Here is a 21233-nt window from a genome sequence, read left to right as displayed (position 1 = left end):
TTAGGGTTGCCTCCCAGTTAGGCTACTCGGGGGTCAGGGACCCACTTGAGGAGGCAGTCTGTCCGTTCTCAGATCTCAAACTCCATGCTGGGAGAGCCACTACTCTCTTCAAAGCTGTCAGACAGGGACATTTAAATCTGCAGAGGTTTCTCCTGCCTTTTGTTTGGTTATGCCCTGTCCCCAGAGGTGGAGTCTACACAGGCAGGTAGGCCTCCTTTAGCTGCAGTGGGCTCCACCCAGTTCGAGCTTCCAGGCACTTTGTTTACCTACTCAAGCCTCAGCAATGGTGGGTGCCCCTCCCCCAGCCTTGCTACCACCTTGCAGTTTGATCTCAGACTGCTGTTCTAACAATGAGCAAGACTCCGTGGGCGTAGGACCCTCCGAGCCAGGCACGGGATATAATCTCCTGGTGTGCCGTTTGCTAAGATCATTGGAGAAGCACAGTATTCGGGTGGGAGTGACCCAATTTTCCGGGTGCAATCTGTCACAGCTTCCCTTGGCTAGGAAAGGGAATTCCCTGACCCCTTGTGCTTCCCGGGTGAGACGATGCCTCGCACTGCTTCGGCTCATGCTTGATGGGCTGCACCCACTGTCCTGCACCCACTGTCCGACAAGGCCCCGTGAGATGAACCCGGTACCTCAGTTGGAAATGCAGAAATCACCCGTCTTCTACGTCACTCACACTGGGAGCTGTAGACGGGAGCTGTTTCTATTCAGCCATCTTGGAACCGAAAAACAAAATAAGGTGATTTATTTTTTAAACGGTGTAGTCAGGAAACGTGAGTTTCAAAGAGAGACACCATTTTGGACTAGAGTTATTTGGGAGAGCATCTTGGTTGATTGAATTCTGAGCTGGGTTCAGGGAATTTAGATAGAAAGAAAGGTGGAAAAGTGTTTTAGGCAGGTAATCTGACAGGAATGAGGCTAAATCAAACAATTTATCATTGTGGAATATTTTTAAAATGGACTCTTGTAAAAATGGTTGTTGTTCTCACAGTCTGCTGTTATTTTGTCTGTTTGTAAATGGGTGGCCACGCAGCTGGCTCTGAATCAGTTCTGCCTGACTTTTCCCCCACAGCACTCTGAGAGTAAAGGAAAATGAATGCCTCACCCAAGAACTTTGGAGATATAGGTTAAAGCATCCCTGAAAACACAATATTTTCTATCTTATTTTATCTTAAACTTCCTGCATTATTTATTTGTCTTTTGCTCCCTTATAAATGTGTTTGTGTTAAAGTTGAAATAATACAATTTTTATTTGAACAATTGGAGTAACACTAGAAAAATATATTCTCTAGGAAACCACGCCATTTTCATCTTATGATTTTTATATCCCATTGGTACATTAGCATTAACCATGTATCCCCCAGTGTATACAAATGCCCATCTGAGAAGAATCAGGACAGATGTTAAAGCTTCAAAAAGTAAAATACCAATCCTGAATTTCAAAAAAGCATTGCATATTTTATTTGTTTTCATAAACAGTAATGACAGGTAAGCTAGAAGCAAAGCGACTAGGAAGACAGATAATAAATAGGGCATTGCAAATTCATTTCTATTATAGGAGAAAATAGGACATAATCTGTAATTTTTTGTTTAGAAAAGTTTGAATTGCTTCTACTTATATTGGTTAACTATAAAATACCTTTTTCCACTTCCTTTCCTTTTCTTGTGGCCCCTTCCACTGTCCCCTGTTGAATTTAGGATTTCTGATGTGTGTAGGTATAACGTGCCAGGTTTAGATTAATGCGCATGTATATGAGAAAGAGGTGGGACATAAAGAAAGGAAATTTAGTAATGACTGTGGTGCTTTTGCTTCTGCTTTCTACAGGACTGGCCTAATTCTGTTCTAGGGCATATGATGATCTTGTTCCTGAAAATGCCCCGAACACCTATGGGTAGGACATTTTAGGATTCTTGGGCATAGCCATTTATTTGGCTCTGGATGTTAAAGAAAAACGGAGTTTTGTATTTGCAAGAAGCCCGAGAGTCTAAATGCCTGTATTTACTGCATACCTCGAGAATGCAGTAAAGATTTGAACAAAAGAGGGGAGCATCCACTGAGAGGGAGAGGCCTGGGAAGAGGATGGAAAGCCCAGGTTAAAAGGGGAACTAGCCAGTGAGAAATTTCTCATAGTATGATATAGTTCAGGGGTTAGCAAAGTCTTCCACTAAAGGGCCAGATAGTAAATACTTTTGGCTTTTGGGGTCTCTGTGGCAACTACTCAGCTCTGCTGTTGTAGTATAAAAGGGAGCCAGAGACAGTAGACAAACGAATGCATGTGGCTGTGCCCCAGTAAAACTTTATTTACAAAAATAAGTGGCCAGCTGGATTTGGCTCACAGGTGGTAGTTTTCAGGTCCCTGGTGTGCTAGTTATTTTTTAGTTCAGTGATTTCTAATATTGATGTATACCACTTTCGATTATGGTATAATTTCTCTTTTCACCCCAAATCTTCAGCAATATGTACTACACAACAGCTTGCAGTAAGCCTGCTTTGAATAGGTAGAATGAAAGGTTAGGCATTTAATAAGCCCAAGGGAGTGAGGACCAAAGAAGGGGCAGTCAAAGAGGCCAAATGAAGTAGAGAATTCAGTGGAAGTCAGAAATCAAGGGGGTTGGAGGCTGGGGAGGTAAAGTGAAAGTCTCCAGAGGACATTAAAGTGACTCTGTGCATTTAAGGGAAGCTGGAAGACTTGGAGGTACAAACAAGCAGCAAATGCTTGGGTTCCACAAGAAAAAGAAAAGCATACTACTTCTCAAAGTTTCATAGCATAAATCCAGGAAATTACAGGAATGCTTTGAAAGAGTAGTGACTGTCACTGCACTGACTTAGAGTGATCACCCCAAATCAGTGGAAATGACAATAATCATCCTATAAAAAAATAAAGAAGTTTCCAGCTCCTGAAGTACTTTCTAACTTCTTTGGTATCAATAACCTTCCTAGTACAATATCATGTTCAAGTCTTGTTTCCATTTTTGATATTTGAGTTGTTGAAAACATTTTGAATTCAGTATGTATATAGGTACCTGCTATTTTCTTCATTTGTTTGCAGAGTTTGGGGATGGACGCTGCTGCCTCCTGGAGAATGTATATGGATAGCCACTTCTTTAGGTTTTTCATGTGCATTATTGCTAATTGGCAGAGTAAAAAAAATAGAAAAACTGTCTTAATCGTTTAAGTATCTGTTTTGAAAGAAATTAGTAATTTGCATTTGGAAATTTAAGGTATCATTTGCCTTAAGTTCCTGATGTCTTCGCAAGATGTCTGAAAGGAAAATCATAACCAAATCTCATCTTTTAATACTAAGCAAAAACTTAGATTAGAAAATAATACTAAAATCATCCTATATTTTATGTCAGAATACTCTAAATTGTTTATAGGCAGATGTCCATGCCTTAACGCATTTCACTATTTCTGACATAATTTTGATTAGTAAATAGGGTTTTACATCAAGATTTTGACACTTAAGCTGCACAACATGAATGACTTTGCACTGCAATGTTACCCGAGGCTTCCTTTTTCTCCTATAGTGAAGATATATGTTCTGTTTTCTGTACAAGCAATACCCACAGTTAGGGGAGCAACAGTAGCTGTCATGAAGGTATTTAAGAACTGACAGTAAAAAGTAATATTTACTCACTTTTGAATATCAGTAATAACGATCATGTGTAAATAATAGCTAACATTTTCTGACATGCATCATAAGTGAGGCACTATGTTAAATAAGGTAGGAACTATTATTATCTCCATTTCACAGGCAAGGACAATGAAATTTACTGAGGATAAGTATCTTGCTCAGGGTCTCATAGAGCGTAAGTGACTGAACACAGGCCTTAGCAGTTGCAAATCCCTCGTTCTCACTTGGTATGGTACCCCGCCTCTTTGGGGGTTAATAAACACTTCATCTTTTATCAGTGAAATGATGAAACAGTACCAGTACCTGGAAATGTTATGTATGCATTGGTATTAGGGATTTAAGAATGGAAGCTTGAAGAGTTAACTCACTTCAACACATACTACTATTTCCTCATCACTCAGTTACTCTTTACCCTCTTATGGAAATTAGAATGACAGCGTCATTTGAGAAAAAGAGGCAGACTGCTTCAGGGGACAGAGTTTTCATAGGATAGGGAAGGCACACTTGAGATCCACGGGTGAGGAAGAGTGGAGGGGTATGTAGCCAGGTGGTGTGACCTTCCAACGAGTGGTGATTAAGTGGCAAGATGAGTAATGTTCTGAAAGTGGTCTTGGGTGATGAGTGGCACGTGGGGTTTTGGAGAATATGATCTTGGTGAGTATATGTTGAATGAAGAGTTATCTGATTAGTTACTGGTGGTTAATGTGAATAGAGGAAAATTCAGGGAGCCTTAACAGAGGATGGCCTTAAGTAGTTTATCACTCTAAGCATCATAACAATGGGAACTTTGAAATTTTGACTGCGGACAAGGCTGTTTTGTGTAGAAATGGGAGTGGGTACGAGGCAGTAACAAGAGGCAATAATGGGCTCTGAATGAAGAAGTCTACCCAGTATGATTCCTCAGTGATCAATGCATGACCTATCTTATTTGACATTATCACAAATTATTGTTGTAAATACACAATGAAATATCAATATGTGCAGGCAGCATATTTTTAACTAGTGAAATATCAAGGCAGTAAGATTAAATCACCGGAAGAACTTGCCAAGTCTATGTGAAAGGCCAGGAAATCTCAATACGGAAAGACGCCCTTAAAGAAATACCTTAATGTTTCATAGCCAAATAACTCAGAATATAGAGTAACAAAAAGGAGAGATTGCATACTGCTCTCTAGAAAGATACTGGTTCAATATACCAGAGTAGCTAAAACAAATTCAGTAAAATATAGGGAGAAAAAGAATATTGAAAGAAAAAAGGAAAATACTTTAGGTTTGTACTATATACAGTTCTGGATACTGAATCTCAGTAATATAGAGTCAGATTCAGAAATGGAAACTAACGTTGTCAAAACACTAGCACAAAGATTTCGAATTAAATAATCCAGACTAAAGGCCTAATTCCTAACAACTTCCTACTGCTTTTAAACAAGCCACTGAATTTCTTTGAACCTAAAGTGTTTATGCTTTGGGATAACAATACGATTGGGCCTACGTACCTCACAGAGTTGTTTTGAGGACCAAAGAAGATACTAAATGGTAAATAAATCTATAAATAAACATGTTAACTGTTTTTGTAAATACATTAACCGTTGCTACTCTTATTAATCTTGACTGCTGTACAAGTAGAGATTAAAAAATCATTGAAAAAATTGTTTTGGGTGGATATAGGTGGTCCCTGCTCACAGGGCCTCACAGTCCAGGGAGCAGGGATGGTGAGGAGTATAGTGGAGACCAAGAAGTCAAGAAATAGTGGTAATAGAGAGTGGAAAGGCCAAGGTGGAGGGCGCAGAGGAAATGGGCAGAGTAATCAGGTATTCTTAATCAGAGAAAGCTGAGGATTGAGAAGGCACACGAAATCAACAAGTAGTGATATCGTTTAAGCAGATGTGCTTACTAAATTCAGTGTTGGTACAATGGACTGAATGTATCCTTCCAAATTTATATGCTGAAAATTTATAGGATCTAATTACTACAGGATCTCAAAGGTAGGACCTTTGAGAAGTAATTAGATCCTGAGAGCAGAGCCCTTGTGAATGGGACTAGTGCCTTTAGAAAAGAGACCAGGAGAGCTCCTTCACTCCTTTTCCCTGATGTGAGGATTGAAGTCTTTTAACTAGAAAGCGAGCCTCACCAGACACTGAATGTGCAGTTGCCTTGATCTTGGACTCTCTATCTACCAGAACTATGAAAAATAAATGCTTGGTTTTTAGAAATGAAATAATGATTTTTAGGAACAGGGTCTTGCCATATTGCTCAATGGCAAGTGGGCTCAAGCAGCACTCCTGCCTCAGCCTCCCAAGTAGCTGGGACTATAGGTGGGTACCACTGCACTCAGCTTAAATGCTTATTGAATCCACCCAGTCTATAGAAGTTTTTGGTATAGCTGTCCAACTATATATACCAACAGACTGAGACAGTTGGTATATTAGAACAAGGGGCAGCCTTGAAACCTGGAGTAAGTTTAGGACAAGTTAAAGATGCACCATTTAACTTGGTAGAGAATTAGGGCAGAAATTTCCCCTCGTGGTAACACTTTTAGTGGTGTTTAGCTCACTCATTCATTTGATAAATATTTATTGAGACTCTTTTTGTTCCAGGGACAGTTTAGATTTGTTATGTATCCATTGGCGAAGATAGGACAAAAATTCTCGACTTCATTGAGGGAGAGAGAGAATAAACATGGGATGTAATTATTTAATTAACTATAATAAAAGAGGATACATCTATAAAAAAATAAAGCAAGATAAGAGAGATTGGGAATGTGGGGGTGGGATCATGTCATCTTTACTAGGATAGTTAAAGTAGGCCTCCTTGAGGAGCATTTTAAAGAAGGTGAGATCATTTCTGTGTGTGTATTCCTTCTATTTCTGTCTCATTTTAGTTTCTTTTCTTGTTTTTTTTTTTTTTGTTTTTCTTTTTTTTTTTTCTCAGATGGAGTTTTGCCTTTGTTGCCCAGGCTGGGGTACAGTGGCACGATCTTAGCTCACTGCAACCTCCAGCACCTGGGTTCAAGCGATTCTCCTGCCTCAGCCTCCTGAGTAGCTGAGACTACAGGCATGTACCACTACATCAGGCTAATTTTTGTATTTTTAGTACAGACAGGGTTTTGCCATCTTGGCCAGGCTGATCTCAAACTCCTGACCTCAGGTGATCCACCCGCCTCAGCCTCCCAAAGTGCAGGGATTACAGGCCTGAGCCACCACGCCCAGTCTCATTTTAGTTTCTTGCTAAGTCTTTAGACTGCTCATGCAGCTTCTGAATTGTCTCCAGTGTTTAAGATAGACGTCAACCTGAATCTCTCCAGGTGTGGTGTGATAGTGGCTCTCCCGTAAAGCAGGTCATCTTGTTCTATTCTACACTATTCTATCTCTGTCAGTCTTTTTCAGCTCCAGGATAAACAGCTCTTCTGACTTGAGGACCACTACAATACTCTCCACTCATATTATGCATTTCCCACATGGTTTCCTTCTTCTTTGCCATGAGGACCTTTATGCCCTTGTGTTTCTGTGAGGAAAGCTTGAGCTCCAGATAAGGAATAATCAGCCCTCCTCACGTAGCCACAACGACTTAGCTATTGGCCACACCCACTCAAGGAAGTATGACTGCATGATTAATCAGCCCAACTCCTTCCAAGAGAAGGGACCTCTGCCTTCTGATTATTTAAGTTTATTACTTCTTTTTCCCAATTTTAGCTAACAAGAAAATCAATGGTGTTTTGTTAGAGAAATGCACTCACTATCCTGAAACCACCTTTGCAAAGATTATGAGCGTGAAAGAAATCTAACACGGCTGACTTCATCTTGCTTCTAGCCTTACAGGTGGGCTGGCTTTGCTCATTCCTGGGTGTAGGCCAAGCTAACCATGAAAGGAATTTAGTTTATAATTTAACTTTGGAGCAATGATAATAACAGTCTCTTCCTAAGACTAGCTCCCTCCTTGCTCAGGACCTGAAAGCTAATGAAAGGCCAAGAGTTTAGGATTATGAGAGGAACCTGAACTCTGCTAAAATATAGGCATGGTTTTTATAATCCATTACTGCTCAGAGATTTGTGACTTCCCTAATTGTTAGATAACATCACTATTATAGAATGTAAGATTGGTCTTCTGAGATGTTTTTCAGGTTTTTGCATTTGGCAACTGACTGACTCTACCTGGACCTGTGACTCATGACTCAGCTGGTCCTGTGGCCCCCAACCAGAGGTGGATACAGCACATGAGGACCATTTCCCACACCCCCATCCCCAACTAATCAGCAGTACCCATTCCCTAGCTCCCTTCCTACCAAACGATCTATAAAAACCATAGCCCCTGTGTTCTTGGGGAGACTGAGTTGAGTGATAACTCCAGTTCTTCCACATGACTGGCCTTGTGTTAATTCAACTTTCTTTACTGCAATATACCATGATCTCAGGGAACTGGTTTTGTCTGTATGACAGACAGGAAGAACCCTTCAGGCAGTTACAGTCCCAAGAAGTGAAACAGGCCGAAAGTAAAAGTTTAGAAAATGTTTAAAAGTTTTCCTGGATTGCACATATATAATAGGTTTTAGTGTGGGTTACATAGATGTTTAGGAGGTTTACCTCCCTGACCTTTAAGTCTAACAAGGATCATGATTTTTCTTTCTGCCACATTTCTGGTAGCCACTGGTCAGAGAGAATGGTTGTGCCATGGACATTACACTTTAAAAGAATATGGAAAAAATAGGAGGCAGGTTTTACGAGATGGAAAACGTGAAGAAATGGTATATGCTCTGAGGTTGCTTAGGCTATACAAGATAATCATTTCAAAAGAAATAATTTTATGAAATGGTTATTGAGTCATGTTTATGCCTGAAGATGATTAATATGAGGAAATGATCTTAAAATATGTGGGTGAAACAAATCAGTAGTTAGGCTTGGGAATCTGACCCTTTAGTTGATTAACAAGGAATGGGCCATAAGGAATGAAGAATGACATAGTTAGAAGGGTGGAGATAGTAAAATATCTTCAAGATATTGAAGTATCTTGAATATTTTCAAGAGGAAGAGATAATCATTTACCCTGTGTGGTTTCAACCAGAGACTGGTATAGATACAGGAAATTAGAAGCCCCAACTTCTTTAATTCAGATTTAGTAATTTTTTTAAAAAAATTAACTCACTAATATATGGTACTTAATGAGAAACTTTAAGAGGAAAAATGTATTGACACAAGTTCTTTGTTAAGATAAAGTGCCCAGCTACTTACTTTTCCTTTTTGTAATGGAGAAGAGCAAAGAATATATGTCAAGCCGTAAAATATAGAGAACATTAGTCAGAAAGGATAAAAATTTAAATTTAAATCTCTACTCATTCAGTATTTTCCCACAAAATTGAGTTCCTGACCAGGTTGTTGACAGCAAGATCTACTATGACAAACTACTTTTTAAAAAGTATATTGGCAGCTTTGTGAAATATCAAAACTTCGATTTCTGTAAAGCTTGTTGTAGGGAACTGCATTTGTTTAGAATATTTGCTATAGAAAACTGTTCACTTAAAAGTTACAAATTCAGTTTTTCTATGGGTATACAATTTGCTCATCAACTATATAACATTGATATTATTGATTCTGGCTTCACTGATGTTGTTATAATTTAATCAACCAGTTCAAAAGCTGTGTAGGTTCTTTTCCCTGTCAAAGATGTTTCTTTATTCAGATCTTAGTCTTTGCAAGTTTTTTTTTTCTTTCAAGTTTAAAAAATTAATGATGGCTGGGTCCAGTAGCTCACACCTGTAATCCCAGCACTTTGGGAGGCTGAGGCAGGTGGATCACTTGAGGTCAGGAGTTCGAGACCAGCCTGGCCAAGATGGCAAAACCCTTTCTCTACTAAAACTACAAAAATTAGCCTGGTGTAGTGGCATATGCCTGTAGTCTCAGCTACTCAGGAGGCTGAGGCATGAGAATCGCTTGAATCTGGTTGGTGGAGGTTGCAGTCAGGCAAGATCATGCTATTGCACTCCAGCCTGGGTGACAGAGCAAGACTCTGTCTTTAAAAAAAAAAAAGTTAATGGTGTTTACAAAATATTTGTTTATATATTGAAATACTCAATGGAAAGTCTCAATTCTTCCCCACTGGCAGGCTATGTGTGCCATATGATATGTGTGCCATATGATATGTGTGCCATAAGTGACCCAATCTAACTTCTAGTGCTATGATAGGACCTGGGCTTAGAGGGAGGTGTCTGCAATGTCTTAGCAAAACTAGGATATCATAGCCTCATGAACAACTTTTTAAAAACTCCATCTGCCTACTTTCTCTTTCTGTAAAACTCAATTCCTTCTTAAAATGCTGTGTGTGTGTGTCTCTGTGTGTGTGTGTGTGTTTTGAGATGTAGTCTCACTCTGTTACCCAGGCTGGAATGCAACGGCACAGTCTTGGCTCGTTACAACCTCTGCCTCCCGGGTTCAAGCAATTCTTGTGCTTCAATCTCCTGAGTAGCTGGGATTACAGGGATATGTCCCACTTCTCCCAGGTAATTTTTTTGTGTTTAGTGTAGGGTTTTGCCATGTTGCCCAAGCTGGTCTCGAACTCCTGGCCTCTAGTGATCTGCCCACCTTGGCCTCCCAAAGTGCTGAAATTACAGGCATGAGCCACCACACCTGGCCCAAGTGTGGTTTATTTTTTTTTTAATTGTTCTTAGTATCCTATATACTTCCTTTAGTGCGAATACCTCTTTGTCTATACTGTGTGTCAAGGATCTTCTTTATAAGAATTACCACATCTGTTTATGTAGCAATGGGTTTGTTTGTCTTTTACTTTCTTTTGACTTCCAAGCAGGGGTAAGTACAGTTTACATTTCTTGGGATAATATGGCTATACTTACCCTTTTCTGTACTTTAGAATTATCCAAGAGAGGAAAATGATGAATAAAATAATGAAGATCATACCAGATAAAGTGCCTAGGCAGTAAAACAAGGTAATTACATGCATGGAAAATATAACTCATAGGTTTTAAATTCTGTCTTAGTATCCAGTCCCACTACAGATTGCCAATGCTTTTTTTTTTTTTTTTTTTTTTTTTTTTAGATGTAACTATACATTCTGCTTTACTCTGGGTTTCTATAGTATTAGTCTTACTCCCACAGGGTTATTATAGTTAAGGTGTGATCTGAGCTGTTTTGTAACCTTTAGTCCAACATCAGCTTTTCCAAAAGTAAGTGAGAACTGCGATGGGGCAGCTGGCCACCAGCTCTCCATGGCCCTGCCCGTGTGTCTTGCCTAAGGCTTAACACAGAGGCATTTCATTGTGACAATACTGGAATTTTCTCTCTTGTTGAATTATATATGTAGGTCCTTTGTCCATTTATTGACTGTTAAAATGCACAGTCTCCACAGGTAGGTAGACCCAGGCTACCCCATTCTGTGGTCTTCGGCAAATTACATAAACTCTCTGTGTCTCAGTGTCCAGATGTATAAAAAGAGTTGTAGGAATAATATGCCACAGTATTCTGTTGGAAGCAGACTCTATTACAAAATGATTCTTGTTTAGGCAGACCAAAGATATGGGCTCAGAAGACTGGTCTTGTGGCTTTCTATTTGTGCAAATGAGCAGGATCACCATCTGGAAGCATACTTCAGGTTACAACTGAAGGAAGTTGCATTCTCCCAGCACATTCAAATAAAGAATTTTTGACACTGATGAATGATTATTCATTTGTAATGGTTCAAAGACAGTAAAGAGCCTTTGATGAAGGTTGTTTAGTATGCGTATGACAATGCCAGTTTCACCATCTCGTGGCCTAACTTATCATTATTTTCTTTCTAGTTCAACTTACAACTCAAGATATTTTGATCTCTTTACAACTCAAGATATTTTGATCTCTCTTTTTGCATTTCATTTATTATAGGTAGGTACTTACTGTTAAAGATGCCAGAATTCCTCAGCAAACCTTTCATGAAACTTACCAACTATTAGAGCATCACGTGTACCTAAAAGGAAGACAAAAGTCACAAAAAGTCACTCTAGCATGCAATGTGATTGAGCAGGACCTCTCAGCCAGTGACAAGTCATTCTAATTTTTCTCCAGGACTCAGTCTAATATTTTTTCTAATGCAAAAAGCCATTGGTTTCATTCACATACTCTCATTTTACCTTCTGCACTCAGAGAAGACTTTTAAAAATTAATATTAATACAATTACAGAAGAAAATTTATAATACAGAGCTAAAGAAAAAATCACTTCAATCCTAGTACCCAAAAAATGTTTTGATACATTCTGTTCTGGCACATTTTCTCGTGTGTGTGTTTTCACCTAATTATACACTAGAAATATAAGTTACAACAAAGGCTAACTAATATAATCTAGTAGATGCATCATAGTGCATTCAATGGCTTCTATTCTGCATTTAAGTTGTTTCTAGGTTTCTGTCTCATGAGACCCTTAATAAAATGCTTAATAAAATATTTTAATATTTTATATTTTTCCTTAGATTAGATTTCTAGGAAGGCTAACTGGCAGGAATAGTTGTATTATTTTTCACATACATTGCATAATTGTTTTTCGTAAGAGTTTTTGCAAATTTACAATAGTACCTTCAACGCACAACAATATCAGTTTCATCACATCCTTGCTTTTCATTGGGTGTTCACCTAACAACCTTTTTATTGTTAATTTAATGGACAATTTTTAAAGAATGTTTTGCTCTTGTTGCCTAGATCAGAGTGCAGTGGAGCAATCTCAGCTCACTGTAACCTCCACCTACTGTGTTCAAGCGATTCTCCTGACTCAGCCTCCTGAGTAGCTGGGATTACAGGCATCTGCCACCATGACCGGCTAATTTTTTTATTTTTTAGTAGAGATGGGGTTTCACCATGTTGGCCAGGCTGGTCTTGAACTCCTGACCTCAGGTGATCCATCCGCCTTGGCCTCCCAAAGTGCTGGGATTGCAGACATGAGCCACCATACCCGGCCCTTTATTTTATTAATATCAATTTCATTCCACTATGTGTATGTCTCTTCTTGTGCTGGTGCAAAGTGACTTTTGTATTGTTGCTTTATATTTTGTTCTAATATTTGATACAGTTGGTTCCCCAACTATCTGAGTTTTCTGTCAGTCCCAGCCAGATCTTCAGAATACTCTAAAGCCATTTAGTAAGTTGTCCAGTGAGATTTTTGCCAAAAAAGTGAATATAATTTGATATTAAGGGGGTGTCAAGCTGATAATTTAGAAATATTATCCTGAGTCATATTAGCATATTTACAGGATTATTTGTAAAACTGGATCTTGAACAATCTTGGTGTAGAACCATGTATTAGAAGAGTCATAAGAGATGGGGAGAGGGGAAAGTGTAACACTAACTTGGATTAAGAAAGGCTGTTCATTATTAATTTTGCTCATCTGCTCCACGACGTGGGTAGAATTTTCTATCTTGCAGTACCTTTCAGTTGCCAGCAGAGGGCCACTCTTCTACACAGTTCAATGATACATGATGTGTGCTAGCTGTGCTAGCTTAAAATCCTGTAGCCTACAGTGGTGAGGGAGACAGGCCGGCTGCTCTCTGCAGCTTGGAAGGTGCTCCCTAACTCATGCTGAAAACATTTCTTTTAAGGCTTGTAGGCTGTAAATAAATCATTACTGTGTGGCTCATGCAACCACGTGACATAGACAAAAAAGGTGCAGAGCTGGAGTGAGAGGTGTGAGAAGAGAAAGTCTGGCCTTACTTTCATTTTGGGATTTTTGGAAGAGGTGGACGCTCATATTGTACTCCATAGCTGGTAGCATATGCCATAAACATCACACCACACTTGATGCCAATATGGATGAATGAATGAGCAATAACCATGAACGGGAAGGTCCCACATTCCTTGTACTTGCACTTACGAGAGGTACATATGGCCAGAGGAGGGTCCCATCTGTCATCCGCCTGGCACTGGCTCCAGGGACTGCCTTCCAGCGCATACCCATCTTCACACTCCAAAGTCACATAATCTCCATAGTGATACACTTTTTTCATTTCTAACTCCTTTGAGATTCCATTCATAAACTGTGGGAAGCTACAATTTACCTCTGAAATTAGATAAATCAAAAGGAAATTGATATTTTATTGTTGTTGGTTTTTTTTTTTTTTTTTGAGATGGAGTCTTGCTCTCACCCAGGCTGGAGTGTAGTGGCACGATCTCGGCTCACTGCAAGCTCTGCCTCCCGGGTTCACGCCATTCTCCTGCCTCAGCCTCCTGAGTAGCTGGAAGCACAGACGCCCACCACCATGCCTGGCTAATTTTTTGTATTTTTAGTAGATACAGGGTTTCACTGTGTTAGCCAGGATGGTCTCGATCTCCTGACCTCGTGATCCGCCTGCCTCAGCCTCCCAAAGTGCTGGGATTACAGACGTGAGCCACCGCGCCCGGCCGATTGTTGGTTTTAACTGCAGAATAGACAGATCTATGACTGCAAAACCTATTTTGCCCTTAGCTAAGAAAAAGCATGTTTTTAAACATGTTACTAATCTTCCTCCTCCAAAAGCCTTATAATTTAACATGTTTTGACTCCCATTTCTTAATGTAAAGTAATAGAACATGGAATGTACTCTGCATTCACTTTTGATTAACAGCTCTGCAACTGGAAAGCTGTGGAAAGATTAGGAATTAGGCTAACAGTGATCTAGCCCTGGAGCCACTTGGGTCATGCTGTAAGGAAACAAGAGTACCATGTTAATTCTCTCAGGCTTCACAACAAATACTGGCACTCTGCTCTTTATTAAATGCATACTTTTGGCCCATTTCTGCACATAGAACAAAGAAGTTAGTAAATCATGATTCTGAATTTAAAATTCATCTTTCTTTCTTTTTTTCTTTCTTTCTTTTTTTTTTTTTTTTTTTTGAGTCTCACTCTGTCACCCAGGCAGGAACGCAGTGGTGCAATCTGGGCTCACAGCAACCTCCACCTCCTGGGTTCAAGCAATTATCCTGCTTCAGCCTCCCGAGTACGTGGGATGACAGGCATGTGCCACCATGCCTGATTAATTTTTGCATTTTTGGTAGAGACGGGGTTTCACCATGTTGGCTAGGCTGGTCTGAAACTCCTGACCTGAGGTGGTCTGCCTTGGTTTCCTTGGTCTGCCTGCCTTGGTTTCCCAAAGTGCTGGGATTACAGGCCTGAGCCACTGTGCCAGGCCTAAATTTAAAATACATCCTTCTGATTAATTTACTTTATTTCATTTTTTTTTTTTTTTTGAGATGGAGTCTTGTTCTGTTGCCAGGCTGGAGTACAGTGGCACGATCTCAGCTCACTACAACCTCCACCTCTGGGTTCAAGTGATTCTCCTGCCTCAGCCTCCTGAGTAACTGGGACTATAGGCATGTGCCACCACACACAGCTAATTTTTGTATTTTTAGTAGAAATGGGGTTTCACCATGTTGGCCAGGATGGTCTCGATCTCTTGACCTCATGATCCTCCCGCCTCAGCCTCCCAAAGTGCTGGGATTACAGGCGTGAGCCACTGCACACAGGCTACTTTATTTTGTTTAACTCATCCTTAGCTTTACTTTCTTTTTCTGCCCAGCCATCAGCACGTCCTTCATCTTCAAGCACAGACTTCTTTTCAGTTGTAATATTCTCAAAATTAGCCTACAATATTTTTTTTCCTTGATAGAAACAAGAAGGCAAAGTGGTATTTCTTGTAATGTGGACTGTGGTCTTCCTGCATCAGAGCATTCTGATGAGTTTGTTAAAAACAGACTTTTGACCCCACTTCAAAACAGAATCAGAGGCCATGGAATGGAGTTTGGGAAACTTTTTAACAAGGTTCCCAGCTGATTGTGTTAATGCTCTGGATGGAGAAGCACTGCTATCGACTATGCAAAGAGGACAGTTAGTAAGATGAAATAAATTTTATGTAAATGAAAAGAAAGCAGCTGCCAAGAGGACAAAATATTATCCCTTTCATTATGCTCATTTCAGTGGTCTCTCAGCCTTATAAGCCTCATGTATCAATGTTCCATACAACCCAGCAAGAATAAGAAATACCAAGAAATAAGTCACCTTTGCAATAATGATCCAATTGGCTCCAGATTCCCTGGTCTGTACAGAAAATGATGCCCTTTCCCACTAACAGGTAGCCGGGGTCACAAATGTAGCTGATTGTCATCCCAGGAAGATATAGAGATACGTGTCCTCCAATGTAATGCCCGTTCTGGATCTTGGGTGGATGTGGGCAGGCTAAGAACAAGTTCCCACACAAACACAAGAAAAGACACTCAGTTAAACATAGGCATATGAACACATGAACATATCCAATATCTCTGGCTATTAGAGGTTCATGAAGACCTGAGCCAGCCAGGTCATAAGCCACTCACTCCTATTTGATCAGTGAAAGACAGGTTCTCTAAACCTAGACTTCTTGACATTTAAACACTATCCTTTACAGTCTCTAACTTCAAACTGGGTCAGATGGGGAAGTACCACAGGGATCGACAAGCTAGCAATTCAGTGCTGTTCTGTCCTTACTGGAAGATGGAGCTGGTATGGGCAGTCATAGCCACACATGTACCTACAGTTATCAGGTACTGTCATTTAAAGCCAGACGAATATATCAAAGGAATGAGCTATGGAGGCTAAAAGTACAATCTCTCTCTCTCTCTCTCTCTATATATATATATATATATATATATATATGTGTATATATATATGTATATATATAATACCACACTCTCTTTATATATGTATATATTTAAAGAGAGTACAATCTCTCTTTATATATATATATGTGTGTGTGTGTGTGTGTATATATATATATATATACACTTTAAGTTCTAGGGTACATGTGCACAATGTGCAGGTTTGATACATAGGTATACATGTGCCATGTTGGTTTGTTGCACCCATTAGGCTAAGAGTACAATTTTAAACTCTGCTTCTCCAGGGCCTCCTGAGTTCCCTTTATTAATATTGAGGTGAAGGACCAAATAAACATAGTCAGTGGCTTGAACAAACCCTTGGAAACAACATAAAAAGTATAAATCCCTACATCTGAGTTTCTTAAATTACTTTTATAGCACTATCAGTTCTGAAGTAAATTATGTCGTCATCGTATACTTTTTGTGCAGCACATCCATCTATCCAGGATAAAGACAACTCATAGTAGTAGACGTAGAATAAAAGAGTATTTTCTTTAGCATTTGTTTTCAGTACTTTGAAAATATTCTCTACAAAATTTGGACCTCACCAATTCTCTTCACTGTCCACCCACTTCTCTCCTTACCATCCCACACTCCTCACCCCATAGGAAGGACCATCAGAATACCAACAACTGAGACACAGTGTGCCTACTAGAACCCATTTGTCATTCACTTGGGAGGTAGTTCTGTCTCTGACATTCATAGCAAAGCCATTTTCACAAGCAAAAATGACTGCCAGTATAGAAATATGGAGGTTCTCACCTCGATATTCTGAACCCATTTAGGATATGTGGAAGCAGGTACTAACCAGCAGGAACAGAAAGTTCACAGCGAGGGGCGGGGCTGCTCCAAACCCCATTCCCTTGAAGGTCACTTGTGCAGCGGATGGTGCTCTCCCCAATGAGGTTGAAGGTCATCCCTCTGTCTGGGTGGGGGTCGCATGTGTAAGATACTTCTTTTCCATAGGGAATATCTCCAAGGGGAGGTCCTATGTGTCTCCCATTAAGGATAGCTGGAGGATTTGGGCAAAAGATTTCTAGAAAGAAAACAAGAGCTTTAAGTTCTATTAGAGTTTCACTTAAGATGACTGAAATAATAGTGACCTGTGACTGTGCGTTTAGAAAGAATATAACTAAGGCGGACGGAATTTAAATCTGTAAGGCTTTTGTTGAGAGGCAACTAACTGAAGTGAGGCCTAAATTACAGTTTATTGCAAAAGCCCAAAGTGTCCCTGGGCCACCCGGGTACCTATGTTCATTATGAATTTGAAAAGTAATTGTTTTAATTTTTTAAAAAGGACCCATTTGGTTGCCCACTTTAACTCAGGCATAGTAAGATGCCTGGGTTGACAATGAGGTTCAAGACAGACAAAGTTTTGGTCATCAGAGACCATAAGTTCCAAGGAAATCTATGAACTTTAATAATCATGAACTATCATCTTTAGCAATGTAAATGTTTCTTGGTGATTCAAGACCATTATCATCAGGACCAACACCAAATTTCCAGTGGCGTCATCAGACACCAGTAAGGCTCTTTTGACTCAGATTAAATGGTGCCAAAGAGCCCTTTTTTCTTTCTTCTAATTTATTAACCATCATTTCTTCCTCCTTTTAGTCTGCTTAGAACAGTTCCTTCCCTAAAAGCACTTGATGCTTCTAATTTGATATGAATTTAGGAAGAGATGCCCAAGTTTATCAGAATTATGTGTATAAAAAAGACTTAGTACATCAAACAATGATTGACTTCTCATGCTTGAATTTTACCTGTTTGTGTTTTCCTAAGTTTATTTATATATTTATTTTCAGCTTTATGTGTCTCTGTAAGGTTGAGTTTGTTGAATACTTGAGTTTCCTCAGGTATTAAATGTTCTTCACCATAATACTCACCATAAGGTATCTGAATTGATTTCTATAAGTTATTTTAACACAATACAAATTAAAATAAACATTTTCCAATAATCAGGAAAAAAAGGTTTAAAAAATTCTTGCCTTGCTTTAGTAGACAGAATAGAATCAATCAGTAATGCCTTGGTATGTCAAACATGTACTTTTATCTAAGAGTTTCTGAATTTTTTCTGAACTTCAGCATATTTTATTTAAGCGGATGGTTTGGAAACTTAGGGCACTAATCATCATTTCAGACACTGATTCATCATCCCAGCTCCTTCCACCATACTAATTTATCATGTAACTCTGTTTTATTTTCTCTATAACATGCCTATTTAAACTGCCATTTTATGTACTATAATTTTTAGAATTTTGTTTACTTATTTATTTCCTTGTTCACAGTCTGCTTCAAGAAAATACACCCCAGGAAAGTAGGGAGGTGTCTTCACTATTCACTCGCTATTCGTTGCTTTTTCTACTCATGGAAAGTCCTGGCACACGGGAAGCCCTATGTCATTAAATGCTGCAGGTCAAATAAGAAGCTGACTGAATTGTTTATGATATGTGAGGGGATAAAAGAACATAAAAATTTGGCTGGGCATGATTGCTCACACTTGTAATCCTAACACTTTTGGAGGCCAAGGTAGGAGCATATCTTGAGCCCAGGAGTTTGAGACCAGCTGGGGCAATATGGCGAGATTCTATCTCTGCAAAAAATACAAAAATTAGCCAGATGTGGTGGCATGCACCTGTAGTCCCAACTACTAGGAGGCTGAGGTGCGAGCCCAGGAGATTGAGGCTGCAGTGAGCTGTGATTGCACCATTCCACTCTGTCCTGGGTGACTGTGTCTCAAAAAAGAAAAAAGAAAACATAAACATTTAAGAAAGATTCCTGCTTGATAAGAAAACTAAAAATAAATGACTAACTAAAACGTGCTGCACCTTTATGTCATCTAGTTTCTTGCTCACATTCCCCACAAAGTTAAACACTGTCATTAAACTAAGTGATTTACAGATTAGTAACAAAAACGCATGTCAGAGAAGACCTACAAGACCCTTCTTGAAATTCTTCCAACAAAGAAGTATTTTTAATCCATAATTTAGTTAAGTAAAGATCCAGACAACAGGTGATTCCATGAGGAAAAACACACTGGAAAACAAAAATAAGGAGCGTTATCCAAACCACATAGTTCTTTCTACTCACGTTCACACACTGGAACACTGCTATTCCAAAGGGCTTTCATTCCAGCCAAGACACAATGACTAGCAGACCTGCCTTTTAATCGGAACCTAAAGAAAAAAAAAAAGTGGTAGCAAATGTATGAGCAATTCCCATCTCTCCCTTGATTTCTTCACTAACAGATGCTCAGCTTCCTCACTACTATTTTCCTCCTTGACTATCATTTGGTTCTTAGGTTCAGGCCCAGCTAAAACTCTTAGTTCACTGGGGATCTGAATTCTTCAGTAGCTGGCAGAAACCCAAAGGCCAATTTACTCTAAAGAACCATGGTACCCTGTGACTGGCAAAGCAATTGGAGCTGATGTGCATAATTGCCATATAAACTTCATAGCCCAGCATCACCTACAGAAGGCATGAACACAGAACCAGACTTCTCCATGGGCACAAGAGCTATAACCTTCAGGTGTCATCTTTCATTGATGGCTCTCTGACATCCCACTTATTCTCATTAGTGGGTCATGAGGCAGAACAACTCTCGATTTGGTAAGCAAAGCCAGGAACATCTAGAAAGAGAATGTGGGCACTGTTCTTCTTGCCACTACAATTGTAACGGGCCAGAGGAGGCTCACAGAAGCATGCTGAACCACGTGCTCTAAGAAATAAAGAAGAGGGGGGTAAGAGTCTTTGCTGCCCCGAAATGCCCAACTGATTATTGAGTCCTGCTTCCCTTCTGAAATCTGAAATCATTCTGAAATTAGACATCATTATTGGATGGTGCACTTTGTAAATGCCAAAGATTCCTTGGAAATCATTAAAAATAACTGCTTACTTGCCCAATCTAGTTATCCCTCCAGACTCATAGTGCACACCACCAAGAGTAATGGATACACATAAACAACTAATAATACCACTTGAAACTGATAGAAGCAGGAGGCAGACAAATCCTAGGCAGATGGGGCGGATCCCGATGAAACCCGACCTTCAAGTTGAAGACAGTTTAAAGCCTCGCTACAAGTTCCAGGTAAATCCATGGACTGGCTTGAAAACCTCTCTTCCTGTTTGGTGTGCTTTCCTCTGATTGCTCCTCACTCTTCATCTGTTTTACATATACCTGCGCTTCCCTAATTGGTTTTTACACTGCTGTGCCCACCTTTGAGTGGTGTCTTTGTTTTAGTCTTTTTTGCATACTCACAAACCAATCAGCACAGGCTCCCCATTCTGAGTCCATAAAAGCCCCAGAACCAGCCACACTGAGAGACAGAGAGAGACCCCCTGACTTCATCTGGGGGACCACCTCGTGTCTCCTCTCCGCTAAGATCGTCGCTCAGTAAAACTCTTCTCTACCCTCCTCACCCTTTCATTGATAGCATAACCTTATATTTCTTGGATGTGGGACAAGAACTCAGGACCCACCAAATACAGGTACAAAGAAGCCTGTAACACTGTGGCCCTCCGCCCTCTGCTGTGGGAGGGCAGCTGCACCACGTGACAGGAAGCAGCAGTGGGTCAAGCCAGCCCCAGAGATGCAGGCCTGAACGGGGCTACAGGATTGACAGAGCTGTTAAACACACCGCCATCTGTTGGGCTGCGGGCATTATCAAATACTACGAGCTGTTAGCGTGCTGTAATACCCGCTCTGGGCTTCAGGGTCGTGGGCACCCCTGTTTGGGCACCACCACATTTCCTTCAGTGCGACATGCCTGGTCCAGCTGCAAGCACTGCTCGGACCCCATTCCTGTGCAGGTGCTTGGAGTGGCCAGCTGGACCCCACACTCGCTCACTCAAACACCCCCTCCCACCAGGGGCTGATTGTGCAGTCGTGGGGGCCCCAGGGTCTGAGTCAGAGCACCAGCCAGGCGCTGCCTGGTGGGCCGAGTAGATGTGGTGTTTCC

General features: G+C 40.1%; 1 protein-coding gene across 4 annotated transcripts in view; it reads right to left on the bottom strand.

Annotated features, from left to right (window-relative positions):
• The window catches only part of LOC105484964 (complement C3b/C4b receptor 1 (Knops blood group)), a 235838-nt gene that overhangs the window by 111741 nt on the left and 102864 nt on the right, over positions 1-21233 (bottom strand). For 2 of the 4 annotated variants that reach the window (XM_071079563.1, XM_071079562.1), the window contains exons 32-39: positions 19366-19451; positions 17084-17311; positions 15641-15817; positions 13481-13666; positions 11565-11588; positions 10483-10558; positions 3031-3135; positions 639-721 (exon numbers count right to left, since the gene is read on the bottom strand). In XM_071079563.1, the coding sequence (XP_070935664.1) occupies positions 679-721; positions 3031-3135; positions 10483-10558; positions 11565-11588; positions 13481-13666; positions 15641-15817; positions 17084-17311; positions 19366-19451 (925 nt within the window). In that variant the 3' untranslated portion in view covers positions 639-678. The remainder of the gene's footprint in view (positions 1-638; positions 722-3030; positions 3136-10482; positions 10559-11564; positions 11589-13480; positions 13667-15640; positions 15818-17083; positions 17312-19365; positions 19452-21233) is intronic. The other 2 variants (XM_071079569.1, XM_071079566.1) reach the window with 1 other exon arrangement.

This window comes from Macaca nemestrina, chromosome 1 (assembly GCF_043159975.1).
Source record: "Macaca nemestrina isolate mMacNem1 chromosome 1, mMacNem.hap1, whole genome shotgun sequence".
NCBI classification, from domain to species: Eukaryota; Metazoa; Chordata; class Mammalia; order Primates; family Cercopithecidae; genus Macaca; species Macaca nemestrina.
This window is presented reverse-complemented; position numbering and strand designations above follow the sequence as displayed.